Raw genomic sequence first — 23,963 nt, 5'->3', positions numbered from 1 at the left:
TGGTTTCAAAGGACTCAATGTGGCTTGCTAGGCTCAAAAATCATTCACCTTTTATTTGCAAGCGACGTATTTATCTTCTACAGGGCGATAGAGAAGGATTTTGCCACAATTAAAGCAACACTGAACCTTTTCTAAGACCTCATGGGTCAAGAGATCAATTTCTATAAAAGTTAGTTTTACTTTAGTGATAATGTTCTTGTGCCCTTAAAATGACTTGAGTGCCCAACTTGATAAACTTATTTTGAGTACCTGAAGTAAGTATCTTGGAACCTATCTGTTTCACTCCAGGAATGGAGTACGTGATTTGGATTCTCTTTTACGAAGAGTTTTGAGGAAGTTAGAGAAGTGATAACCTAATTGCTTAAGTTTTGTAGGGAGATATATTTGAATAAAGTTAATTTTAGCTCCTATCCCAATTTTTTCATGAGTATTTTTCAATTGCTTAAACAAATTTGTGGTAAGCTTGGTTCTATTGCTTTTAAGTTATGGAATGAAAATATAGGTAAAAATAGTATGTCTACTCTCATTTGTTGGGATAAGCTATGTCTCCCTACTACATTTGGGGGTCTGGGTTTTCAAAAAGCAAAATTGCATAACAAAACTCTATTCCTTAAGCAAACCTAGAGGCTTCTCAACGGACCACAGTCTACTTGGGCCAAGATTTTGAAGATGGAGTATTTTCCAAATTCCTCTTTCTTTTATCCTAAAATTCAATCTAAATGTGGATCTCGAGTTTGAACAATATCTCTGTCTTTCCTTTATTAAAAGACTTAAGCATCAGAAGAATTGGAAATGGTAGTTCAACATTTTTTCTGGTATGACCCTGTATACAAGGAATTCCATTGCACGTGCTTTCTCATTATTTAATCAAGGAAACTCTTGATACCTCATCACTGAATTCCTTTCCAACAACTAATGGTAAGTATATGTTATTTTACAAATTCTACCTCTTTACTTTGTGCGTATCATAAGTAATACCCAACCATCAACCTCACAAGGCCTTTGGTACTTACCAAACAAAAGTGGGATCTTTTCCATTAGTAAGGTAGCCAAGTCTTTACTTACTCATCCCATAGAACAATTTGCAAATGGTGGAGTTTCTTTTGGAAATCTAAGATGAGATTTTTATCAAGTCCATCTCTTTGTCATTTCTAACAAATAAATGAATTATCCATTTCCCTTTGGATGAATGACACATGTTCATCAGTCACATCCAAAGGTTGAGGTAATATTTAGAACATATAAATTTTGTTATTTTAATTTAATCGGAATATTTAGATGTGACTGATGAACATGTGTCATTCATTAAGAGGAAAATGGATGGTTCATTTATGAAGATGCTCTCTATTTGGCAAATGGCAAATCACTTGTTGGTCGCGGATCTCTTGGCATGTGCACGATTTTCTTTATTTCAAAATAACATGTTCCCCTATGTATTCAATTATGTGAAAGTCATAAATGGGATGTTGCTACCCTAAATTAGGTTTTTAATGTGGAGTCTTCAACTCTTATCTCTCTTGGCGTGAAAGAAATGAAATAAGATTACAAAAAGAGTTTTCAATCCCACTAAAATAATAGAACAAATACATCAATGGACTTTGTGGTTAGATAGAGCATTTCCCCTAAATTTTTTAAAGCACCCCAATAATAGATATCAACATAAGTAAATGCATATTTTGAAAAACTTTTCTAATAATACTTTGGTTAGTGCAGAATATGAAGGAAAGTGGCTAAATGCCAGTAATTAGGTTTTTGAATCTACACATAAAGGGGCTTTTCTAACCATATAACAAATGATAACAAATTTTGACCAAAGTGGATATTTTGAAAATAGCTTTCTACCAAGGGCTTCAGCCGTTAGCAACACTGGGAATTCCGATAAGTTATGTTCTCTCAAATTTTAATAATTGAAACCTTTTACCATTACAACAAAAAATGGCATGGTCTCTAGATCTAGAATCTATATTATTGCATATTGTTAAGTCTTTTATTTTGAACAACTACAACATTCTATAAGGATTCCATGTATGTGAATGATCCCTTACCACAAAAAAATTAAAAATGTATGTGAATTATCTCATGAACCACACCATAGGCAATCCGTCCACTTGGGACGAGGACTAGTAGCTTATATTGTTTTACTTTGTTTAGCATATGTATATATGTACAAAAATTAATTAAAAAGACCATCCCATGATTGGTTTATTGGTAAAACCAACACCTCTTAGTAAATATGTTACTTTTGACTCTTGCTGATGGTTAGGGATATAGATGGATCAAACTTGGCTCGATATGGTAATATCCAAATTCGAAGTCGATTATTAAACATGCCGTCTGAATTCGAATCCAATATCCGTCGGATGTGTAAATTTATATCCGGATTTGAATTTCTCTAGTTAATCGGATTTTTGGGTAACATATGATCTGAAATCAAAGTAATCGGATGGATAAAAATATGGAAAGGTAGTGAGAATATCTAATATCTAATTAGAGTAACAAATATCCAAATAAAAAAAGGCTTTTCATAATTGAAAAAATGATTTAGAAAAGACAATCCAAAATTAATAAACTAATGATGAAACAAAAATAGTACAAATTAGAGCATTTGAAGCAATATAATTATTTACATTTGAAATAATTGGTCTATTAGAAGGAGATGAAGGTACTAGAAGTAAAAACTAGAAAGAGATGAAGAGATGAAATGGTCATAGACTCATAAAATGTAAAGTCTCGATTTCAAGTTTTGGACTCTCATCTCATTCTTGGGTGTTGGACCAATTAATATAATGATGTATTGGTACTTTAATGTAATTAATTAATATTAATGAAGGATTGATACTTTAATGTAATTAGTTACAATTAATGAATATTTATGAATGAATAATAATGATTTCCCATAATTTAAACTTTAATCATATACGAATATTGGGTACATATAGTCAAGGAACGATATCTCGCCTGGTTTCGGGGTGGCGAACCGGCAAAATCTCGCCGAGATTTCGCCGACGCCGTAGCTAGCGATATCGCTGCTGGCTGCTATTCCTTTCTCTTTCTCTCTTTCTTTATTCTTCTTCCCCGGCGATGTCACCGCTACACCTCTCTCTTCTTCTGTTTCTTTTTCTCTTTCTTTATTTCTTTCTTCTTCTTCTTCTTCTCCTCCGGGGATGTCGCTGCTGCTACTACCTCTCTCTTCTATTTCTTTTTCTTTCTTCTTCTTCTCCTCCGACGATGTCGCCGTTGCTATCAGTTTCACGATCGTCAACAAAAAAAAAACAGTTTTGAAGTTTGTAACGATTTTCCGGCGAAGTTTTAAAGATTTGCCAGAAAATCGTCTATTTTCTAGCGAAAATTTGAAAATTTGATTTCAGTGAGTTATTTATTTCGCCCACCTGCGAATTTGACGAATTTTGCCGAAATTCCGAAATGTTGTTCCTTGCATATAGTATCCATTAAGTATTTAATAGAATTGGATAATATCTGACTTAAAATTGGCATATCTAAATATAAATTTGTAACTATCCATTTACATTCCTACAGATGATATATGTAATATTTCCATCCCCCATATATAAAAACACCATTGTAGGATTGCTTGGTCGGTAAGACCAATACCTCTTAGTGAAGAGGTCGATTCAACCCATATATTATGTAATGCCCCTATCTTCAATACATAAAACTCCCTATTCAAAGGGAAAAATAGCACCCCTATACCATAAAAAAAAAGTTTGAGGCCATCTCTCGACAATGTGCCCTTGTACCCAAAAAGAAAAGGATTCCAAATCACCTCCCCACATTGCTCCCTAGACGGTTTTTGACTGCATAATTAGGAGCGACGAAGTCTATTGATTTTTTATATTTTACATTGTGCTTTCCATCGGGGGAGGTGATCCGGATACCGAAAAAGAGGGGTGGTGTTTCGGGGTTGGGAATAGATTTTTTTTTGGGTTGAAAAGGAAAAGAGCTTACGTCCAGAAAAAAAGGAAAAAAAAAAAAAAAGAAGAGCGTTCTGGTTTTGGTGCCACTTGTCAGCGCTATGCCGTCAACACGTGTGGGTCCCACACCGAACCCTTTAAAATCCTGAGCCCTAGCGCCAAAACCTCTGACGCTCTTCCTCTCCCTTCAGCTGTGGCCTTTTTCCAATTCCCAGCCTCTCAAATCCTTTAAACCGAACTAGAAAACCAAGCGCACAGCAGGTTTTGGTAAGAATCATGCCTTGAAACCGTCATGGGTTAATATTTCATCGATATTTTTTCACTCCTGATACGAGTTCCTTGTGATTTCTGGCTCTCATTCGTTTTATTTGATCTTATGGTGTTTTTTATTGGGGTACTTTCGTCAGTTAGCCCCACTATATGTTATTGTAGCAAAATTGAGTTTCTTGGAATGATTTTCTGTCTGTATTCATAGGCCTTAAACCCTTCAAACATCCTTCAAGAAAAACTTTCTTGGGGGAAAGTTTCATGTAAGTTCACCTTGGATTTCACTGAACATTTGTTGTTTTTAAATGATTAAATCTCATAAGTACGATTTGGCTGACTAGATTAAAAACTTGGGAACTTTTGTGATTGAATTTGATGCAAACATGAAAACTGAAGTTCTTTTTGACTTCTTGTGTAATCTATTTTCAATTTCCCATTATTCCTTTTGTGGACCATTTTTCAAAAATCAACTCGACACTGAAAATTCAACAAGAGGACAGAAATTGACTGTAATGTTGGACCTCTGTGCAGAGAATTTGCTATAGGTGAAGTTTGTTGTGGAGAGGACTTGGAATCAGCGTATGCATATTGTACCATTGCTCTCTTCCTCCACATGTTTCCATCAATTCACATTTTGTTGGTAGATAAGTAGACTGGCTGAGAGACTTGTGTATTACTGGATTGTGGTATTCAATGGAGCATATTGATCTCAATCGTGCAGTTAGCCCGCCTAATACTCCTCCTTCCATGGGCTATGATGGAGCAAACATAACCTATATTACAGAGAATGAATTGCCAGTGACTTTAGAAGATTCGTCTCAGCATATTGGGACCCCATATGGCAATCCAAATGTGACTTTCCATCCGAGGCCCTTCTTGTACAGGCCTCAACCAGTTTATCCAATTTCACCCAACATGGCAAGTACAGGTCAGCCTTATGGTCATGGTGTCAACAATAATTATGTCGTGGGTGGGCCTGCCATACTCAATAGCTTGCATTGCCCTCAATATGATGGATCTTCCATAGGTGTTGTCAGCAGCACTGCAGCAGGATTTCAAACAAATGGTCAAGTTGGGACAGCATTTGGTACTGGATACGTACCCAGTGCTCACCACTTTGGTCATCATCATAGGCCACAGTTCCCTGGAAATGTTAGTTTTGAAGGTAACCCACCTTATTTTTACCAGTCAACTGATTGTGGATACTCAGCAATTGGTGCTAGTGCTACGATGGGTGCAGTTCGATCTGATAAAGTGCCAGTTGTATATCAATCAAATGATCATGGGCAGCCATTTGCTTGTGACAAATTCATGACAAATTCTGTTCAACCTGATAACCTTTATATTGATGATGGTATAGCTACAGAATTTCAGACAAATTGTCAGCTTTCAATGGCCACTTGTCCTGTTTTGAACTCCAATGCACTTCCTTTCAAACCAAGTCATGGTCCTCAGATCCATAAGAATTTCTTAAGCATTGGAGGTAACAGACCAATTTTGGATAAAGGGCATGATCGTAGTGACTCTGTGGCTGGTAACAATTTCATGACTCAGGCAGGTCGATCTAGTAACTTTTCTCCAGAGCAGATTGATGGTACTTTCTTAAGTATTAAACCTGGAGGTAGCACTGGGTTTCAACTGAATGACCATTCTGGAGGTATGTCTTTCAATGTTGCCCAGGATGTTGCCACCCAGTCAGATATCTTTCACAGGACACAAGCCAATGATAAATTTTTGAGTCTTACTCTTAACCACAACTGGGGTAATCATAGCTGGTCCACCAACGAAAGCAATGTCTTCAATACCGACATCCATTCAAGCCCATTCAATAACTCCCAAACACCATCAAGAGTCATGCAGCACAATTTCCCCCTGCAAAACTTTGGAGGAAGCACAGATGTAAGATGTGCAAATGCAGATACTTTTGAAGGATTTCATGATGTATCTGCCATCATACCTAGACCCACTAACAGCAACCAAGCTGGGTTACTAATGGACCAGGCTCTGGTATCTAGGGTATCTCCAGTATCTGATGCTTCAGTGAGGACCAATGTGTTAGGTTCAATGCAACTACATCAAGGTCATGGGAATCCTGTTGTGAGCTGCTCAAGTGAATTGACAGATCGTTGTCTTGTTGGGGATCAAAGATACGTGATGGGGCAATATAAATCAGGTACATAGACGATATGCCGTCTGTTGCCGTATTTTGACATCAACTTCTAAGTAGATGAAATGTTAGATGTTGTTTATTTAGCTCTCTTATGGTTGCTGTATCTTGACATTCTCTCAAGTCTCAAACACTTTAGATGATAACATCGGTGTTCCTAACTTCCTATCTTAATTTTGACCTTGCTGCAAGCCTGCAACAAACAATAACTTTTATGGCTGGATGCTGAATTTTTTTTTCTTATATGCCCATTTTTCTTTCCACTAATTGCAATTAATACTTACGTATCTGGATTTTTAGTGATTTCAGAGTATTCAGCATCACTGTTGAACTACTGGTTAATGAGCCTGTAGCTGACTTTATATGTTATTCAACCTCAATCTGATAATTTCGCTAAACTTTTGGCTGGGCACTCTTTAACTCTCCAATTTTCATGTTGTTCAGATATGGTTTATAGTAAGGATTGCTGTTTGTTAACTATATTAGGGTGTTGATCATTGAACTGATTTTAGTGGATTTCTGGGTCTTAATATTAGTAATGCTGTAACGGTAGCCAAGAAAGCTAGAACGGGATTTTGTTGGTTGATATTCTCATAGAGACTAGATAAAACCTGTATACAAAGGGTAAACCACATAAACCTAACCTTGTAGAAGAGAAGAAACAGATTGAAGAGAAAGGTATACACTAGGCTTCTCACCTAAGGCTTGACTAGCATCTTGGAGGTCCAACTTGGATCACACTAGACTACCTCAGCATCATATTTAGGGCTTCACCGTACCTCAGAGAAAAGGAGTTCTGAACCCCATAGAACTGGTAAGCAAAAGCAATACTTTAAAATCTCAAAAGTAGCCCCCTTTTTTATATATAGGAATAACTAATGCAGATCCAGCACAGCTTTTTTTCCTTTCTTTTTAACCTAGGTTGATAGATATAGGTGTTGGGCCTTTGTTTAAGAGGTTTATGGCCTACAATTTTAGTACCTAGGCTAAGTATGACAATATTTTAATCAATTGCTTTAATTGATATAAAATCTTGCCTAACTTAAGTTATTAAGGGCGTAATAATCTTTTTATGTTTTTTATTTTAGTTTTAAGTTTCTTAGTCTAAGTTAATTAGTTTATAATTTCAACTTAGACCAGCTTGGAGTCCAAATCAGATTAGGAATCCAACATATTATGTATTAGTAGGCCCCTCCACTTAATGGGGAGAGATCAGTTTCGAATGAATGAATTACAAGCCTCCTACACCTTTTGTGTGTTTTATTCTGTTACTGTCGATTAGTTTGAAGATCCAAGCATAAGGAGTTCTGGTTCCGTTAATTAGTTTGAAGATCCCAATCCTAAGAAGGTTCTAGGTGAAATCAAGCCTATACACCTGCGATTGGTTGAAGATCAGAATTGAACTTTCATTCTCCATTTAAGTGTTCCATCCTCAAGGCTCCATCCAGGTATCTGGTGGCCCACACTCCATTCCCCTTCTCATATCACCCTTTTTTTTTTTTTTTAATATTTTCTTGATTTTTTTTGAATTCTCAGAGTTCACACCCAAAATTCAAGGTCAGAGCTATGTCAATCTAATCGTTAGATCTATCCTACACTTTAGGCACATCATCCCCTTACATTATTGACCTTAAGTTGTTTTAAGAGATTAATATTTTTCATGAATTTTTGTACTTCCTAAAATCCCTAAAACAAGAACCATTGTATCTTCTAGAAACACTGCCAAAATTTTGCGGATCATATCCCTATGTTATTACCTACACCCCTCCTACTTTCAATCCATTCCGTCACCTACGTACCCCAATTTCTCATCTCAAAGAATTTATCCCATGTCTCCCATGGTATGGGCTATGTATCCTGGAGTTCCTAAATATCATGTATGATTTTTAACCAATGCTCTAACTTAACCTTTTCCCTAACCATCATCCAATTCCCATCACAACCCATATGACAAACCCCCCCCCCCCCCCCCCCAAAAAAAAAAAAAAATCCTCAAACCAAAATTTCAAGAAACCTTTTCTTAGTCCTTGGTTGTCTTAAAAGATCCTGGAAGAACTGACCCTATTCAATTGGGACTACATCAATTGACCATCACTATCAATTTCACCAAAACTATCCCATTTCAACCCATAATCACAAATCCACGCCCCGCTTAAAAAAAAAAAAAGAAGAAAAGAAAAAGAAAAAGAAAAGAAAGAGAAAAGGCCCATAACTAAAATTCCAAGAATCCCCTTTATTAGTCTCACTTGAGTTGGTTCTCTTAAAGATCTGGGAAGAAGTGGCCCTTCTTAGTTGATGCTACATCAGAGTGGACCTCAAGGCCAAGGGCCTTTCTTCTCCCCCTTCTCCTTCAATTTCTATTGTCAAATTTACAACTCTGCTACAACTTTTAGAGAGCTTTCTACCTAGACGCATCTGAATTTTTTTTTTTGGATGAATAAATAATTAAGTTACCGAAACAACAAGAAGTACAAGGAGAAAGGAGAGAGGAAAGGGAGGAGGGCAGGCATCAACCTTTAAGAGGGAGACCGGTAGGAAGTGTTGAGACTCCAAGAACTAAAAATTAGCCTATTCATAGGGGAATCAATGGGGGGGGGGTTGGGGGGAAAGAGAGAAGTCTAGAAGATACATAAAAATAGATGGCATCCAAATTGTGTCTAGAGGACGGGATTTGGAGGTCCATTTCCTAAGATTGTGCTCCAACCACAAGTGGTGGATAGTAGCACCAAAGACTAGCTTACCAACTTGATCGCAGATGGAGGAACCTAAAATGTTTCTAAAAATCCAAGACCAATCTCGAGCATAGCTGTAGGTACGCCTAGACCAAGGCCAAATACAGGCAAGGGCTTTCACCCAGATGGAGTGGGAGAAAGGACAAGAGAAGAAAAGGTGATTGAGAGCCTTTGAACCATTCCAACAAGGGATGCAGTTAGGGCTAGCCGGGATGTGGTGACTAATAAGGAAGGATTGTGTGGGGAGAGCAAGGTTGAGGGCTCTCCAAAGGGTAAGGGTGTGGTGAGGGATGTGGCCTTTGAACGAGACCAGAGGGGCCCAAGGGACAATGGGATTAGGGACCGAAGAAGTTCCGGGCTCAGGAGGTGGTGAAGGATTTAGAGGGGCAGGGTAGCCACATAGTGATAACATAAGAGGAGCTTAAAAGGGGAGGGAGGGCATTCCAGACTTGTGTGAGACTAGGGTGGGGGTGAGTGGACCAAGTACTATTGGTAATAAAAGAGGAGAGGGGTGGATTTGGGGATACAGGACTTGTAAGCAATGTGGGGGCCAAGGAGAGTGAAAAGAATACCCATCAGATGCCATAGTTTTAGCCAGAAAAATGTGGAGGAGGCGAGGAGCCAAAAGAAATTTGGACAGAGATAGCAGAAAGGGCATGCGGACGTAGGAGCATGAGCTTCCTCCATATCCAGGAGGGACTAGAGGGAATAGAAGAGGTCCATAAAGAGTTTGATTTGAGAATGTAGGAATGAATCTAGGATACCCAGATGGAGTCGTGCTTAGATGCAATCTTCTAGATGAGTTTCAGGAGTCAAGCCATATTAACATTAAGGATGCGACGAATACCCAAACCCCCTTCAGACTTAGGTCGCCGAATAGCAGTCCAACTAATGGGATGAAGGAAATGAGAGGATTCATTGCCTTTCCAAAGGAAGGCACAAAAAAGAGATTCCATAGCATGGATGGTAGATTTGGGGATGGAGAAGATGCCACACCAATAAGGGTAGGAAGATTGGAGGATAGAATGGATGGGCACCACTTTACAACAAAGGAGAGAAGCTTCCCTTTCCAAAGTTGGAGCTTCTTCCAAGTTCTGAATGTGATCAAGCATCGTAGAGCAATGGTGGCAGGTGAGACGGCCAGAAATAAGAGGGAGGACGAGATAGGTCACAGGGAAGGAACCTAGCTTAAACCCAGTGAGCTGCAGGAGAGAGGTGCAAACAGGATCTGGGACGCCGAAAAGGAAGATGGTAGATTTATCAAGATTGACCGAAGACCGGAAAAAGACTCAAAAGTGGAGAGAGAGGAGAGGATGGAGACAGAAGAGTGGTTGGCTTTGGAGAAAATCATGAGATCATCCGCAAATGATACATGGGTGAGCTTGAGGGATTTTCACTTGGGAATAGGGGAGATAAGGAGCTGGTTAGTTTTGGATTGCAGAATACAAGAGAGGACTTCTAGGGCCAAGGAGAAGAGATAAGGGGAGAGAGGGCAACCTTGGCGGATACCAACCTTAGAAGGAAAGTAGCTAGCAGGGGAGCCATTAATGATGATAGAGAAATAAGGGGTGGAGATGCAAATCTCAATTCAATGGACAAAGGATGGAGGGAAGCCCATGGCAGAAAGAACCTCACTAATGAAGTCCCAAAGGATAAAATCAAAAGCTTTATGGAGATCCACCTTTAAGAGGGCGGCCGGGGAAGGGTTGCTCCGTCGAAACCTCTAACAATCTCAGCACAAAGGAGGATGTTATCCGAGATACTGCGATCAGAGATAAAGGCAGATTGGTTAGCACTTACAAGAGAAGGCATAACCAACTTAAGAGGATTACCAAGGACCTTGGAGATGAATTTGTAAATTAGGTTATAGAGGGAGATGGGGCGAAAATCGGAGAGAAAAGAGGCCCTGGGCTTTTGGAAATAAGGCAAAGGAAAGTTTGGTTGATGAAAGAGAGTTAAGAGGGATTAAGGAAGAAACTATGGATAGTGCAGACAAGATCTTCTTCGATGAAATCCTGAGTTACAAGGAAGAAGCCCGTGTGGAAGCCATCGAGACCATGGGCACGATTGGCTTCGTGGGAACATATGGCGGAAAGGATCTCTTCGGAAGAAGGTATGGAACAAAGAGAATCTAAGGAGGAGGTGTTAACAAATTTATTGAGGCTCGCGGGGGGGGGGGGGGGAGAAGGAGGAGAGAGGAGACCAGAGAAGAAAGAGACAACTTCAGCCTTAATGCTAGGGGAATAGAGACCCAAGAGCCATTCCTAGTGAGTATACGAGGGATGGAGTTAATTGTGGCAATCTTTTACGGAGCGATGAAAATAGGCAGTGTTGGCATCTCCAAGATTTGGGCACTTAGTCCCATGGTGGGAGATCTCGCAAGATCTCGCGAGATATCTCAGTTTTTTCATAAACCGAGACGAGATCGAGATCTGCAAAATGGGATATTTACTCAAGATCTCGCCATATCTCGCCTTAGATCTCGCCATATCTCATTGGAATTCTCAATTTTTGCCAATTTTTTGCGGATTTCAGCCAAATTTTCACTTGCAACTACTTTTAGCACATCAACAACATCAAAGGAAGCTCAATCATTCTCTACTTGTCTTATGAACTTATGCGTTAATGACTTATATAGAACTTGTAACGGTTGTATAATTTTATCATTCTATTTTCAAAAGTCAAGATTGTAATATTCATATGGATGGAATCTTGATGACATTTAAGTTATTTGATGTATTTGATACACTTGCTTTTTTATTTATATGCCTAAATGGTTTTATAATACATGTTATATAACCTTGCATTCTCTAATCCTACAACATTTTGGTTTCACAGTATGGGTAGACTTAGAAGTCATATTTAGGGCTGTTTTCTTACAAATCCAAGGCCATTAGTGTGTTCAAAAGGCCTTAAATAGGCTAAATACCAAGTTTTTGCCCAATTAGGACCCTAAAACCCACTGAGATGGGCTACCGAGTTGACATCCAAAAAATGACATATCTCGACTGAGATCTCGCCGAGATGGTCGAGACCTCGCTCGAGAGCGAGCGAGATCTTCTACCATGCTTAGTCCTAGATTTTTGGCAAGGGAAACTCTCCTTGTGGGAGATGAGGGAAGAGAGATTTGAGGAAAGGGACTTCTCATCCTCTGCCAGGGTGGGGTTGAATGGATCATCCTGGAGGAGGATTTGCACCCTAAAGAGCTCTAAATGACATAAGGAGACATGGGAAGAGATGTTTCCAAAAGAGGAGAGGTTCCAGGCTCGGAGGGCTTCCTTAGTGTTTCTGGAGCTTGCGAGCAAAAACAACAAGAGGGAAGGAGAAACAGTGGACCGGTTAATCCTAGGCTGCTCGAATAGTAGGGAGGAAGAAGGGGTTGGCGGTCCACATGTCAAAAAACTTTGAAGGGCTTAGTGTCGGAAGAAGGGAGGTCAAGAATGTGGAGAAGACAAGGGGAGTGATCCAAGAAGGCATGAGAAGCGGGAAAAACAGAGAGCCAAGTGTCATTGGCTTGAAAACGATCAAGCTTCGAAGCAATGTGAGTAGCTTCGATCCTACTGTTTTGCTAAGAGAGGTGATGGCCAAACCAAGGAATATCAAAGAGACCCACATCATTAATATAAGAGTTAAAAAGCGTTTGCCGCCATCGGGTCCAGCAGACAACCTCCAACTCTCTCATGCGAGAAATAACAGTATTGAAATCACCGCCAATACCCCAAGGATGACCAATAGTGGAGGTGGAGATAGAGCGGAGATCATCCCATAGGGGGGAATAATCCGTGGCCCAGTTGTAGCCATAGATGATGGTGAGGAAGGGGGCGGGGGCGGAGAGGAGGGGGTTAAGTGGAGGTGCATGTATTGGGGAGAAGAAGATAAAAGGGAGGATTGGAAGTTTGCTGGGTCCCAAAGAATCTAGATGCGGCCATTAGGAGAAAGATTGGAATTAAAGAGAAAGGACTAAGAGGGAGCGATAGAGAGGGAAATCGAATGTGCATTGTCACTATTGACATGGGTCTCAAGGAGGGCACAAAAGGAGGCTTTCGATTCACAAAGGGTGTTCTTAACATCGGCTTGCTTAGCAGGGGAGTTGAGAACCCTAACATTCCAAATGAGGATATCAGACATTACTACTACTGGGGTAGGGGCATCAATATAGCTACTAGGGATGGGGGCAACAAAAAATGGGGCTAGATTTACCATATGGTCTTGGCTTGGAGGGGGGGGGGAGGTCTCACATAAGGGGGAGCCCAGAGGGGAAGGGGATTCAAAAATGTTGGGATCAATAGTGAATCGCGAGCTAGGGGTGACCGGTTTAATCAAGTGATCCAGTGGATCATCGGAAGAGGGTTCACAAAGGTTGGCAGTAGTATGGTCCAGAGGCCTTAATTGGGTTAAAGGAAAACAGCCAGGAGGTCTAAAAAAAGCGGTTTGGTTCGGGCCAAAATAAAGAGGATGTTTAGGCTCATTAAGGGCAAGGGCAGTTTGAAGCTGGGCCCAAAACTAGAAGTCATGAGTCGATTAAAAGGAGGAGCTGTAAAGCTGGGCCCCACCATACCGCCTAGGGGTTTTAAAATGGTTCCGATTGTGAGGTTGCAAACATGAGGGGGAAGGAGCAATAGGTTCGAGGGCGATGTTGGTCGAGGCGATAGAGGCGACAGAGGGTGGCTTTTAGGGGAAGATTGTAGAAGGCCATTGGTCAAGGTAACAAGTAGACTAACAAGAGAAAGGGAGGTTACTTGGTTTGCTCGAGGGGCAAGGATCTGGGGATTTGAGATTTGCAGTGACCAATAGGTAGTGAAAGCACCATCAAGACCTATAGTAGGAGTGATGACCTGAGGAGGATCTGAAGAAGCAACATCAATCAATGGATTTTCTGGGGCCGACGAGGTTTGCAAAGATAGAGGTGTAGGATTGTCAGGAGTACGATTCTTCTTCTTTCTTTGATTTCTTCGGTAGGTTTTACTGAGGGGAGGATCTGTCGGAGTAGCAGCGGCGACAATGGAAACATCGACAGAGATTTGATCCAACCTATCCAGCATTAGAGCCGGAATAAAACTATTGAGGGTTTTCGACAACATTCAATACGAGTAACAGGGGGATGAGCTTCAGTCGGCGTTAGCAAAATACCAGTAGTAGAAGTTGAAGACGTGGTTGAATTGCAGGTAAGAGACTCGTGACCAAAAGAAGAGCATACTTCGCATCTAGCCTGGATCCAATCATACGTAATAACTTGATTATAATGGAGTCCATTGTCATCTTCAATGGCGATACAAGGAAGAAGAAGCTTAGTAGCGGGCACATCCATGCAGATTCAAGCATAGGAGAGGGTTCCAAGTTTAAGGTCTTTAAGTCAGATGAAGAGGGCGACCAACGACAAAACTAATACGACTGAGACAATTGTGATTCCAAAATTCTAAGGAGAGGCCAGGGAGGTTAATCTGCTGGGGAAGAGAGCTGAAGTCGACCCTGTGGAGGGGCATTGAAGGCTCCCAAGATTTGATGATATAGGGGATTTTCCAACGAACCACGGAGAACTTGCCAGAGCTTTGGATTTGCAGGCAGGAGAGGCAAACTTGAACAACAGGATCCCAGAGTCAATCACGTAAGTATCCATCAAACCTTGAGCATGCCATTGCTTTGAGAGGGAACCTTTGACAATGCTGGGGGGGGGGCAGGGGCCAAGGAATTGGCCTAGGACAACAAGGTTCCAATGGTGTGTGTCAGGTTCAGTAGTGGAAGAGGAGCATCGAACAAGGGGCGTGGGTTCAGAAGAGAGGAGGGATGAAAGACAGGTTATGGTCGGAAGCGGTAAGGTTAGGAGCTGAGGAGAATAGGGAGTTCCAGGCTTTTGGGGGAGGGCAGGGGAGGAGTCACAGGGGTTGGCGGAGGAGGGAGGAGAGCTGAGGGATGCAGGCAGAGGGGTGACATCAGAGGCCATGGCAGCCATCGAATTGTTAGGTCACTCACATCTTTTAATCATATCACCCATCCATTACTACAACATCTCCTCCAATTTCCTGCCACATCAGATTATTAAAACCCTACATCTCTCCTTTAAATTTTCAAATTCCCTCAGATATAAAGAGTTGAAAGTTAGTTTTGCACCCATCTAGCCATCAGATTTGTCCATAGCTTGGAGGATTATCCCAGTAATATATACCCTCCCCTCCATTCCCTCCAAGTTGCAGCTCATTATCTCACATAAACCTTGTTGATCTAGAGTCATACTTGGACTCAAATACCTTCTAAATTTTATGATTACTCCAAATCAACCCAAACTTCCATCAGTCAATTCCTAGGGCCTGCACATTATTACCATAAAGCCACTTCACCATCTGAGCCTTCAAAACCCTAAAACAGCCACATCGTTGATAATTAAATTCCTTTGTTGGCTTTGGATTTACTAAGACCCTACAACTACAACATTTGGCCTTTGGTTGAACTCTCAATCCCTGCAAGAAATAAAAATTTCTGTTTGGGGATGGTGAAGTCTACCACACACATCACTCCCCCATCACTATTAAAGTTGAGGATGATTTTTGTTCCAGATGGGGAGACTTGATGCAGGTTCACAGCCAATTTGAGCTTGTAGTTAGTGGAATAAGCCCATCATTGGATCCTCTATTCCATTATGGGCCTAAAATATGTGTGGATGTACGAGGGTGGTACATGAATTTAAGTTTATTTAATTAGTAAAAACTACAGTTGGTCTGGGAGTAGGCCCCAGTATATGGTAAGGTACAAGAAAGTCAATTAAGGTGGTACAACCACGTTCAAGGGAGGCTTTTAAATGCCTCTATACAAAGAAGCGATGTAATCCAAATTGAAGGACTTAGAAGAGATAGGGGCAGACATAAGATAACCTTAAGAGAATTGATGAGAAAGGATATGCATAGCTTAGGCCTTGTGATATGAAGAAGGCCCACACCCTGGTCGAAACCCTTGTTTGGGCCCCGAAGCCAAGGGCTGGCCAAACCCATATAGGGGCAATTTGGTCATTTTTGAGCCATAAATTGTTGGTTATTTTAATTTCAAAATTTTTGTTTTATTTTTCTGAATTCAATTCTATCTTGAAGTCTTAGTTTGAGTTAGTAGTTGAGTTCTAGTGTCATAGGGAGTCTTTCTTTAAAGTAGGACTCTTTATGGATAATTAGGTCTTTTCTTTCAGGATGACTTCTTTATTTTTTGTGGTTGTTATTGAGTTAGTTTATAAGTCCTATTTAAGCCTAATATTTTCCAAATTAACTCTCTAGGGACTCTAGCATTTTTTTTTGTGACAAGTGCAAGAACGGTGGGGGGGGGGGTGAATTCCTTGATTACAAATGGGTTACTTTAAGTATTAGCCTTGAACCCTTTTTAAATTGCACTTATTTTGGATGATTTAAGTAGGGGCATTCAAGATGAGGATTATTGGTGTTTGATTTTTGTTGATGATATTGCTTTAGTAGATGAGAGTCATGAGACACAAGTGGGTATCAATTTTAGAATTAAAAGGTTTTAAATTAAGTAGAACGAAGACAGAATTATTAGAAATTTAGGAATATTCCACATAAAGTGGACTATATCGGGCTTCTTAATTGGTCTGATATGGGAGATCTAAAGCTACTATAATTCTCATATGGGCCGGCTATTTTGGGCTAATAGGGACCATTGGATTTTAATGTGAGATCTGGTGAGTTGCATATTTTGAGTCTTAAGGTGAGTTTTAAAACTAATCAAAGGTTGGGGCATTTATATATCAACCTTAAGATATATCATAAAGTTAAACTCAAGTTATTAAAGAATGACATACATGTATGTTGGAACCATGAAATTTACTCTGTGGTGGCTCAGAGTTATTTTAAGTGAGTGATTTGGACTAACATAAAGAATGACACATGAGGATTTTCTACAAGGTGTCATTTAGTTGTCACAATACCATATTATATCTATTTTAATAAAGTTAAGAGCATCTGTGATCATAGATGGTCCTATGTCGCTTAAAAGACATAGTTATTGCAACAATTCAGTATTTAAAACTCTATGTGAAGGGATTGAATTTTAATATTATTTCTTGACCAATATAAAGTTGTGTAGATAAAGTTTGAAACATCTTCAATGTGTTTTTAATTGTATTCTTAAAACAAAGAGAGTTTTGTTTTATTCCACTTTGGTTAAAATCAATACTACCCAAGTGGGAGAATGTTAGAATAGTTAGGAATATTCGACATAATGTAGAGTACATTTGATTGTATCTTATTAGGTTTCCTAATTAGTTTGATATGGGCGATCTATAGCTATTATAATTCTAATATGGGCTGACTAGTGTGGGCTAATTAATGGGAGATCTAATGAGTTATCTATATAAGGAGATACTGGATCCCTCCTCTAATCCTAATGAATCGCATATTATCCTCTACACATAAGGAAAGAGTTTAGTGAGAGTGGTCGTTCCATTGAGCTAGTGCTAAAGGGGAGCTTAGGGGATATCCTAGTGTCAATAGAGATCGTTGCCCTTAGGAGACTAAAGAGAAGATTCCGTTCCATTCTTGATCATCTCCAATGGATCCCAAAGAAGGTACATTCCCTATATTTTTTGTCACTATTTATGGTGTTTTTTTATCGATCTATGTGTTCATGGGTAGATTTTATTTTACAAGAATACCTAGTATTTGACTTTGGTCATGCTTGGACATAAAATGAAGTGTTGATATTTGAGGAGATTCTGCCAAGCGTTTGTTTTAGGTATATAAATAAAGAAGTTCATACAGACAACGATAGTCCTTGAGAATTGAAATACAATGGATGAAGTGGATTGGTGCATTTGAGGTTTTGTGTGATTGATGTAATCATTTGAAACTCAAAGGAAAATTTTATAGGACCTTTGTACGACCAACTAAGATGTATGGTGTAGAGTCTTGGGCTCTTACAAAGCATCGTATAGGTAGATTCCATGTAGTATAATTGAGGATGATGAGATGGATAAGTGGCAAACTAGGTAGGATAAAGTGAGTAATGATCATTAGAGGATAAATGATAAGCTACTAGAAAGTCGTTTGAGGTGGCATGACCATGTTCAACGGAGGCCCTTAGGTACACCTGTATAGAGGAGTGGTTTAATCCACATTGAAGGAACTAAAAGTGTCAATGGCAACTGTAAGATGTCCTTAGAAGACGTGGTGAGAAAAGATATGCAATTGCTTAGGTCTTGTATCCAATTTGGCAAAAAATAGTCGAGGATCCTTGTAGCTTACTCCATTTAGTAGGGATAGGGCATGTTGTTGTTTATTGTATGAAAATTCTGCCTGACCTAAGTTAGGAGGGCAAATAGTCTTTTCTCATGTTTTATTTCAGTAGAGTAGGTCCTGTTGTTTTAGGAGTTTATTTCCTACTTCTATTAGAATTTGTAAGGATGATTAAAAGGCTTTTATAGATTTATAGCTCCTTAAAGGGAAGAATAGGGAGTTCGGGTTATTCGACATGACTAGCCTTCAAGAAGACATTCCATTCACTTCACGGCTCCGATGTGGCTCCTCCATCTAGGTAATCTTGAAGCCTAGGCTTCATTCCCTTTTCCTATCACATATCGTGATTCACAGAGCTGACTAGTTCCTATCGACTTCCTTATTGGATGTCTTTTCTTCTATCTTGGACCTGGTGCTTTTACGTTCGAAGGGATTTGGAAAGAAAGGTTCGACTCCTTTCCGGTCGATAGTCTTTGCCATGAAGAGTACCAGAGAAATTGACCTGTGGATGAGATCTCAAAGCGAATGCATATATTTTTTTATTTTCTTGGATTTCAGACTTCCCGGTACACTCGAAATTCAAGGTCGTCTACACTAGTTTAACCGTTAGATCTCTTCCGAACTTTAAGCACAACATCCTCCAACTCTATTGGCCTTAGATCATAGCTTGACTAGCCAATTTCAAGATTTAAATATTTTCATGAATTTTCATATTCCACTACTTCCTAGAACCCCAAAAACAAGAAACTCCATATCTTCCAATTTATTTATCCTAAACCAACCATACTTATAACATCCCTGATTGCTATATTACTACCTATGTTCCTTCCGAGTTTTAGCCGATTTTGACCAAATTTCCCTATCTTAAGGTATTTATTCTGTATCTCTTATGAGCTAAGTATTGTTGCTACCTTTCAAACCTAATTCTTTTCCTTGGAACCAAACCTACCACCCTTGATTGCATCCTTTACAATTGATTTCGTCCCATTATAGCCCATATTGCAGAAAATCCCACATCATCTATAACCAAAATTTCAAGATATCCTTTCTTGGTCCCTTTTGAGTTTGTTCTCTTGAATATGACTTCCATTCATTTGAGGCTACATCAGGGAAGAATATAATACAGCTGATTTGATTTATTTTTGGCCATTGCAAGCTCCGACCTGATTGTGTTCTTGCATAAAGGTCTTCATTGGTGGAGAACAAGATCTTCTCTTGCTGTGCTAGTGGTTCAAGTCCAAGAAAAAGCTACAAATGTGCTTAGGATTGAAAGCCTAACTGCTATTGCTAATGGTGGGATCAGTCTAAACAAGTTTGCCTTCTCCTACACTATTCAAGTGACGAGAACTGATCCCTATCTCTGCTTCTTATCACCTTTCGCTTTTTATTTTCTTGAATTATTGGACTTCCCAAGCCACCCCCAGATTTCTAGGTCTGATCAACATAATGTAACCATTAGATCTTTCCCAACTTTAGGCACATAATGTGACCTTAGATCCTAGTTCAATCCCTTTATACCAATTTCAAAATATAGTTTTATAAAATTTTGTGCTCCCTAGAAGCCTAAAAAGAAGAAACTCCATAGCTTCCAATTTAGCCATCCACTCCAACCAAACTTTGAGGTTCATATGCCTATATCATTACCTATATCATTACCTATGTTTCTTTCAAGTTTCATATTCCTAGGCAGCATTATGTGCCTTCCTATTGTCATTTTTGATTATCTTGATTCTGATTTTCAATGCCTAGAAACTGTTTTCTGTGTATTGTGGGTGGGCTTCAGTCTATTGTGTTTATGAATTTTTTTCTGTTATGCTATTTTAAATCTTCTTAGATAATGTAAGGTATTTCGGGATTTGGAATTCTATCTAGTTGGTGACTGTCTCTTGACTCTATTCAGTGTAATCCAAGAGGCTATTATCCTCTTTTTAAGATATATAATAGAATTATGGGATGCTATACTAGCAGCCAGGCTTTTGTGAATATATTTTTTTTGAGAAACCTTGTGAGATACGAGTCCTGAGAGACTCCTTTGGATTGGCTTCACTGGATTCTTATGGCTGGATTCTAGCATCCATTTTAATTGCTATTGCTTTTATTTTAGTTTAAATCCTGGTAATCTTCTTCTCCATAATTGACCTTGGCTTGCTTATCCAGTTACCTTCTTTGGTTTGCATCACATCCACTTTGAGATATTGGGTGTGATATCCTTCATCCTAGGCAACTTTCTCACCTTTTAAAAGCATTTTGTATTAAGAGAAATCCTCTTGAAATTAGATCCTTTTTACTTCTACCACCTCTTGTAGCTTCAGTATTCATGCAGTTCCAGCACTGAGTTTGACTTTTTCCCTCTTAAATCAACCTACAATTGATAGATATGAGCATTGTGCATTTGCCCCACAGGTTTATGTGGTCGTGGTTCTAAAAAGTTTGAGTATCTAGGCTATGGTACAAAAGCAGTTTTAATTGGTCTAATTATGTAAATTCTGCCCAAGGCAAGTTATAATGGCAGAATTGTCCTTTCTTATGTTTTTTCTCAGTTTTAAGCGTCCAAGTCATAAGTGTAGTAGGAGTCCTAGGTCTATTAGGCTTTAAGATCTATTTCTTTTAGGAGTTTAATTCCTTTTTCCATGATGAGTTGTACGGCTGTTAGAAGCCTATCTATACCCCCTTGCGGGAAGAATAGAGACAGACTGATTACTTGATTTTTGTGTGATTGTGCTAGTGCATTTCTGGAGTATATGTTGGTAAAGGAACTTCCAAGGATTGAATTAGCTGAGTTCTTTGGTGAGATCAAACCAGATCCTTGCTGTGGCTGAAGTGACAGCCTTCAAGAAGACATTCCACTCGTCCAAAGCTTCCCAAGGCTCCCTCCATCAAGGAATCTAGCAGCCTACGCCCCCATCCACCCTTTTCTCTTACTTCTTTTTTTCCCTCTCTGTTTTTTTTCAGGAAATTGTTGGACTCCCTGGAACCACTAAAAGAAGAAAGTCCATATCTTCCATACTTGCCATCCAAATCCAACTCAACTCGTCAGATCATGCCCTATTCCATTACTTACATTACCTATGTTTTAGCCCATTCTGACATCCCTAACCCTAAAAGCCAGCAAGGTTCTTCTTTTTTTTGAATGAATAAAAAATTATATTAACCAACAAGGAGAAACAGGGGGGGGGGGAAGCCAGCCTTCAAGAGAGGCTGAAAAGAAGAATCAAGACCCTAGGTAACAACAATGAGCCTGTTCCTTGAGGGGATGGGGGATAGACTGTAGCCTAGAAGAAACATCAAAATAAGTGGCTTTCCAAATCAAGTCAATGGAGTGAGATTTGGAAGTCCAACTCCTGAGGTTGCGCTCCCACCACAGGTGGTGGATGGAATGATGGATGCATCGAAGACCATCTTGCCAACCCGATCACAAATGGACGACCTAGAATAGAGTCTTAAAATCCAATGCCAATCTTGAGTGAAACTGAAAGAGCGTCTCGAACGGGGCCAAATGGAGGCTAAGGCTTTTCCCCAAAGGAGGAGGGAAAAGGGGGAGGTGAAGAATAGTTGCTCGAGGTCCTCTGAACCACTCCAACAAAGGATACAGACATATAGTTAGGATTAACTGGGATACAACGTCTAGAAAGAAAGCCTTAGGTAGGGAGGCTAAGGTTGAGGCTCTTCAGAGGGTAAGAGAATGGCGAGGGATGTGACCCTTAAACCAAACCAGGGGAGTCCAGGGGGCAAGGGAAGGGGGGGGGGCGGAGGAGGTTCCAGGCTGAGGAAATGGTGAATGTTTTAGATGGGGAGGGGGACCAAACAGTAAGGTTGTGGGGGGTGTTTGAGAGCGGGGGAGGGAAGACCAAACCTAAGTGAGACAAGGGTGGGGGACAGGGGACTAAGAACCATCGACGATGAACACAGAGAGGGGGATTGACTTAGGGATACGGGACTCATAAATTGTGCGAGGACCCATGAGGTTGAAAAGAATACCCATTGGATGCCAAGGGTCATGCCAGAAGGAAGTGGAGGTACCGGAAGAAATTTGGATGGAGATGGCGGAGAGAACAAGAGGTCTGAGGTGAAGTGCTTTCTTCAAACCCAGTAAGGGTTGAGGGGAGTTGGAACAGTCCAGATGGAGTCAGATTTAAGGAGAAAGGAATAGACCAATTGATCTAAATAGAATCATGCTTTGAGGCATCTTATAGATTAGCTTAAGGAGAGAGGCCTAGTTGACATCCTGGATTTGACGGATACCCAGATCGTTCACAGATTTGGGCTGGCAAATACCCGACCAACTGATGGGGTGGAGGAAGCGGGAAGATTCTTGGCCTTTTCAGAGAAAGGCATAGAAGAGGGACTCCATAGCATGAATGATGGCTTTAGTAATGGAAAAAATGCCACATCAGCAGAGGTAGGAAGATTGGAGGACTGAGCGGATGAGCACCACTCTACTAGCAAAGGAGAGAATTTTTCCTCTTTAGAGTTGAAGCTTTTTCCTGATATGGTCAAGCATGGGAGTGCAATGGTGGTTAGTGAGTCTACTAGGGATAAGAGGAAGGCCTAAGTAAACCACCAGAAAAGATCCAAGATTAAAGCTAGTGAGAGATTGAAGAGAGGAGCAAATTGACTCAGAGACCCCCACAAGGAAGAGGGAGGATTTGTCAAGATTGACATGAAGGCTCGAGAGGGATTCGAAGAGAGAGAGAGAGAGAGGGAGGAGAGGATTGAAGAGATGGAGGTGAAATCTGCTTTGGAGAAGATCATAAGGTCATCTGTAAAGGCTAGATGGGTGACCTTAAGTGATTTGCACTTAGAGATAGGGGAGATGAGAAGCTGTTCGGTTTTAGATTGGAGAATACGGGAAAGGACCTTAAGGCCAAGAGAGAATAAGAAAGGGGAGAGGAGACAGCCTTGACAAAGGCTGACACGGGAAGTGAAGTACCCAATCGGGGAACCATTAGTGATGATAGAGAAGTGAGGGGTGGAAATGCAGACCTCAATCCAATGAGTGAAGGGGGGGGGAGCCCATGGATGAGAGGACTTCACTAATGAAGTCCCAACGGATGGAGTCAAAAGCTTTGTGGAGGTCAACCTTAAGTAGGGCTGCTGGGGAGTGAGCGGACCTATCAAAGCCTCTTACAATCTCTTCACAAAGAAGAATATTGTTTGCAATACTACGGCCAGAGATTAATGCGTATTGGTTAGCACTAAGCAGGGAGGGTAGGACAGATATGAGGCGATTGCCCATATTCTTGGCAATGAATTTGTAAAGGAGATTGCAGAGGGAGATGGGGTGGAAATCAGAAACGGAGGCACGGTGTTTTTTGGGGATGAGGCAAAGGAAGGTTTGGTTGATGAAGGAAAGCTGGGAGGGATTGAAGAAGAAACTGCGGATGGCTTTAATGAGGTCTTCTTCAATGAAACCCCAGACCGCGACAAAGAAGTCCATACTATAACCATTGGGCCCTGGAGCCCGGTTGGCTTTATAGGAAGAATCGCACAGAGAATCTAGATAGGGAAAGGGATAGAATAGAGGGAACTCAAGGAGGGGGGTATCAATTGTTTTGTTGATTAAGGAGGGAGGAAGGGAGGGGCAGGTTGGGGGGGGGGAGGGAGGCAGGTGAGAGGAGGTTCGAGAAGGAGGTCACCT

General features: G+C 40.3%; 1 protein-coding gene across 1 annotated transcript in view; it reads left to right on the top strand.

Annotated features, from left to right (window-relative positions):
* Positions 1–4,109: 4,109 nt before the first annotated feature.
* The window catches only part of LOC148999870 (uncharacterized), a 40,900-nt gene continuing 21,046 nt past the window's right edge, over positions 4,110–23,963 (top strand). The window contains exons 1-2 of the mRNA XM_089141097.1: positions 4,110–4,199; positions 4,731–6,372. Coding sequence (XP_088997223.1) covers positions 4,893–6,372 — 1,480 coding nt within the window. The 5' untranslated portion in view covers positions 4,110–4,199; positions 4,731–4,892. The remainder of the gene's footprint in view (positions 4,200–4,730; positions 6,373–23,963) is intronic.

The sequence above is a fragment of the Hakea prostrata genome, chromosome 11 (genome assembly GCF_041222555.1).
Source record: "Hakea prostrata isolate BN-2017 chromosome 11, UWA_Hpros_2, whole genome shotgun sequence".
Taxonomy (NCBI): Eukaryota; Viridiplantae; Streptophyta; class Magnoliopsida; order Proteales; family Proteaceae; genus Hakea; species Hakea prostrata.
This window is presented reverse-complemented; position numbering and strand designations above follow the sequence as displayed.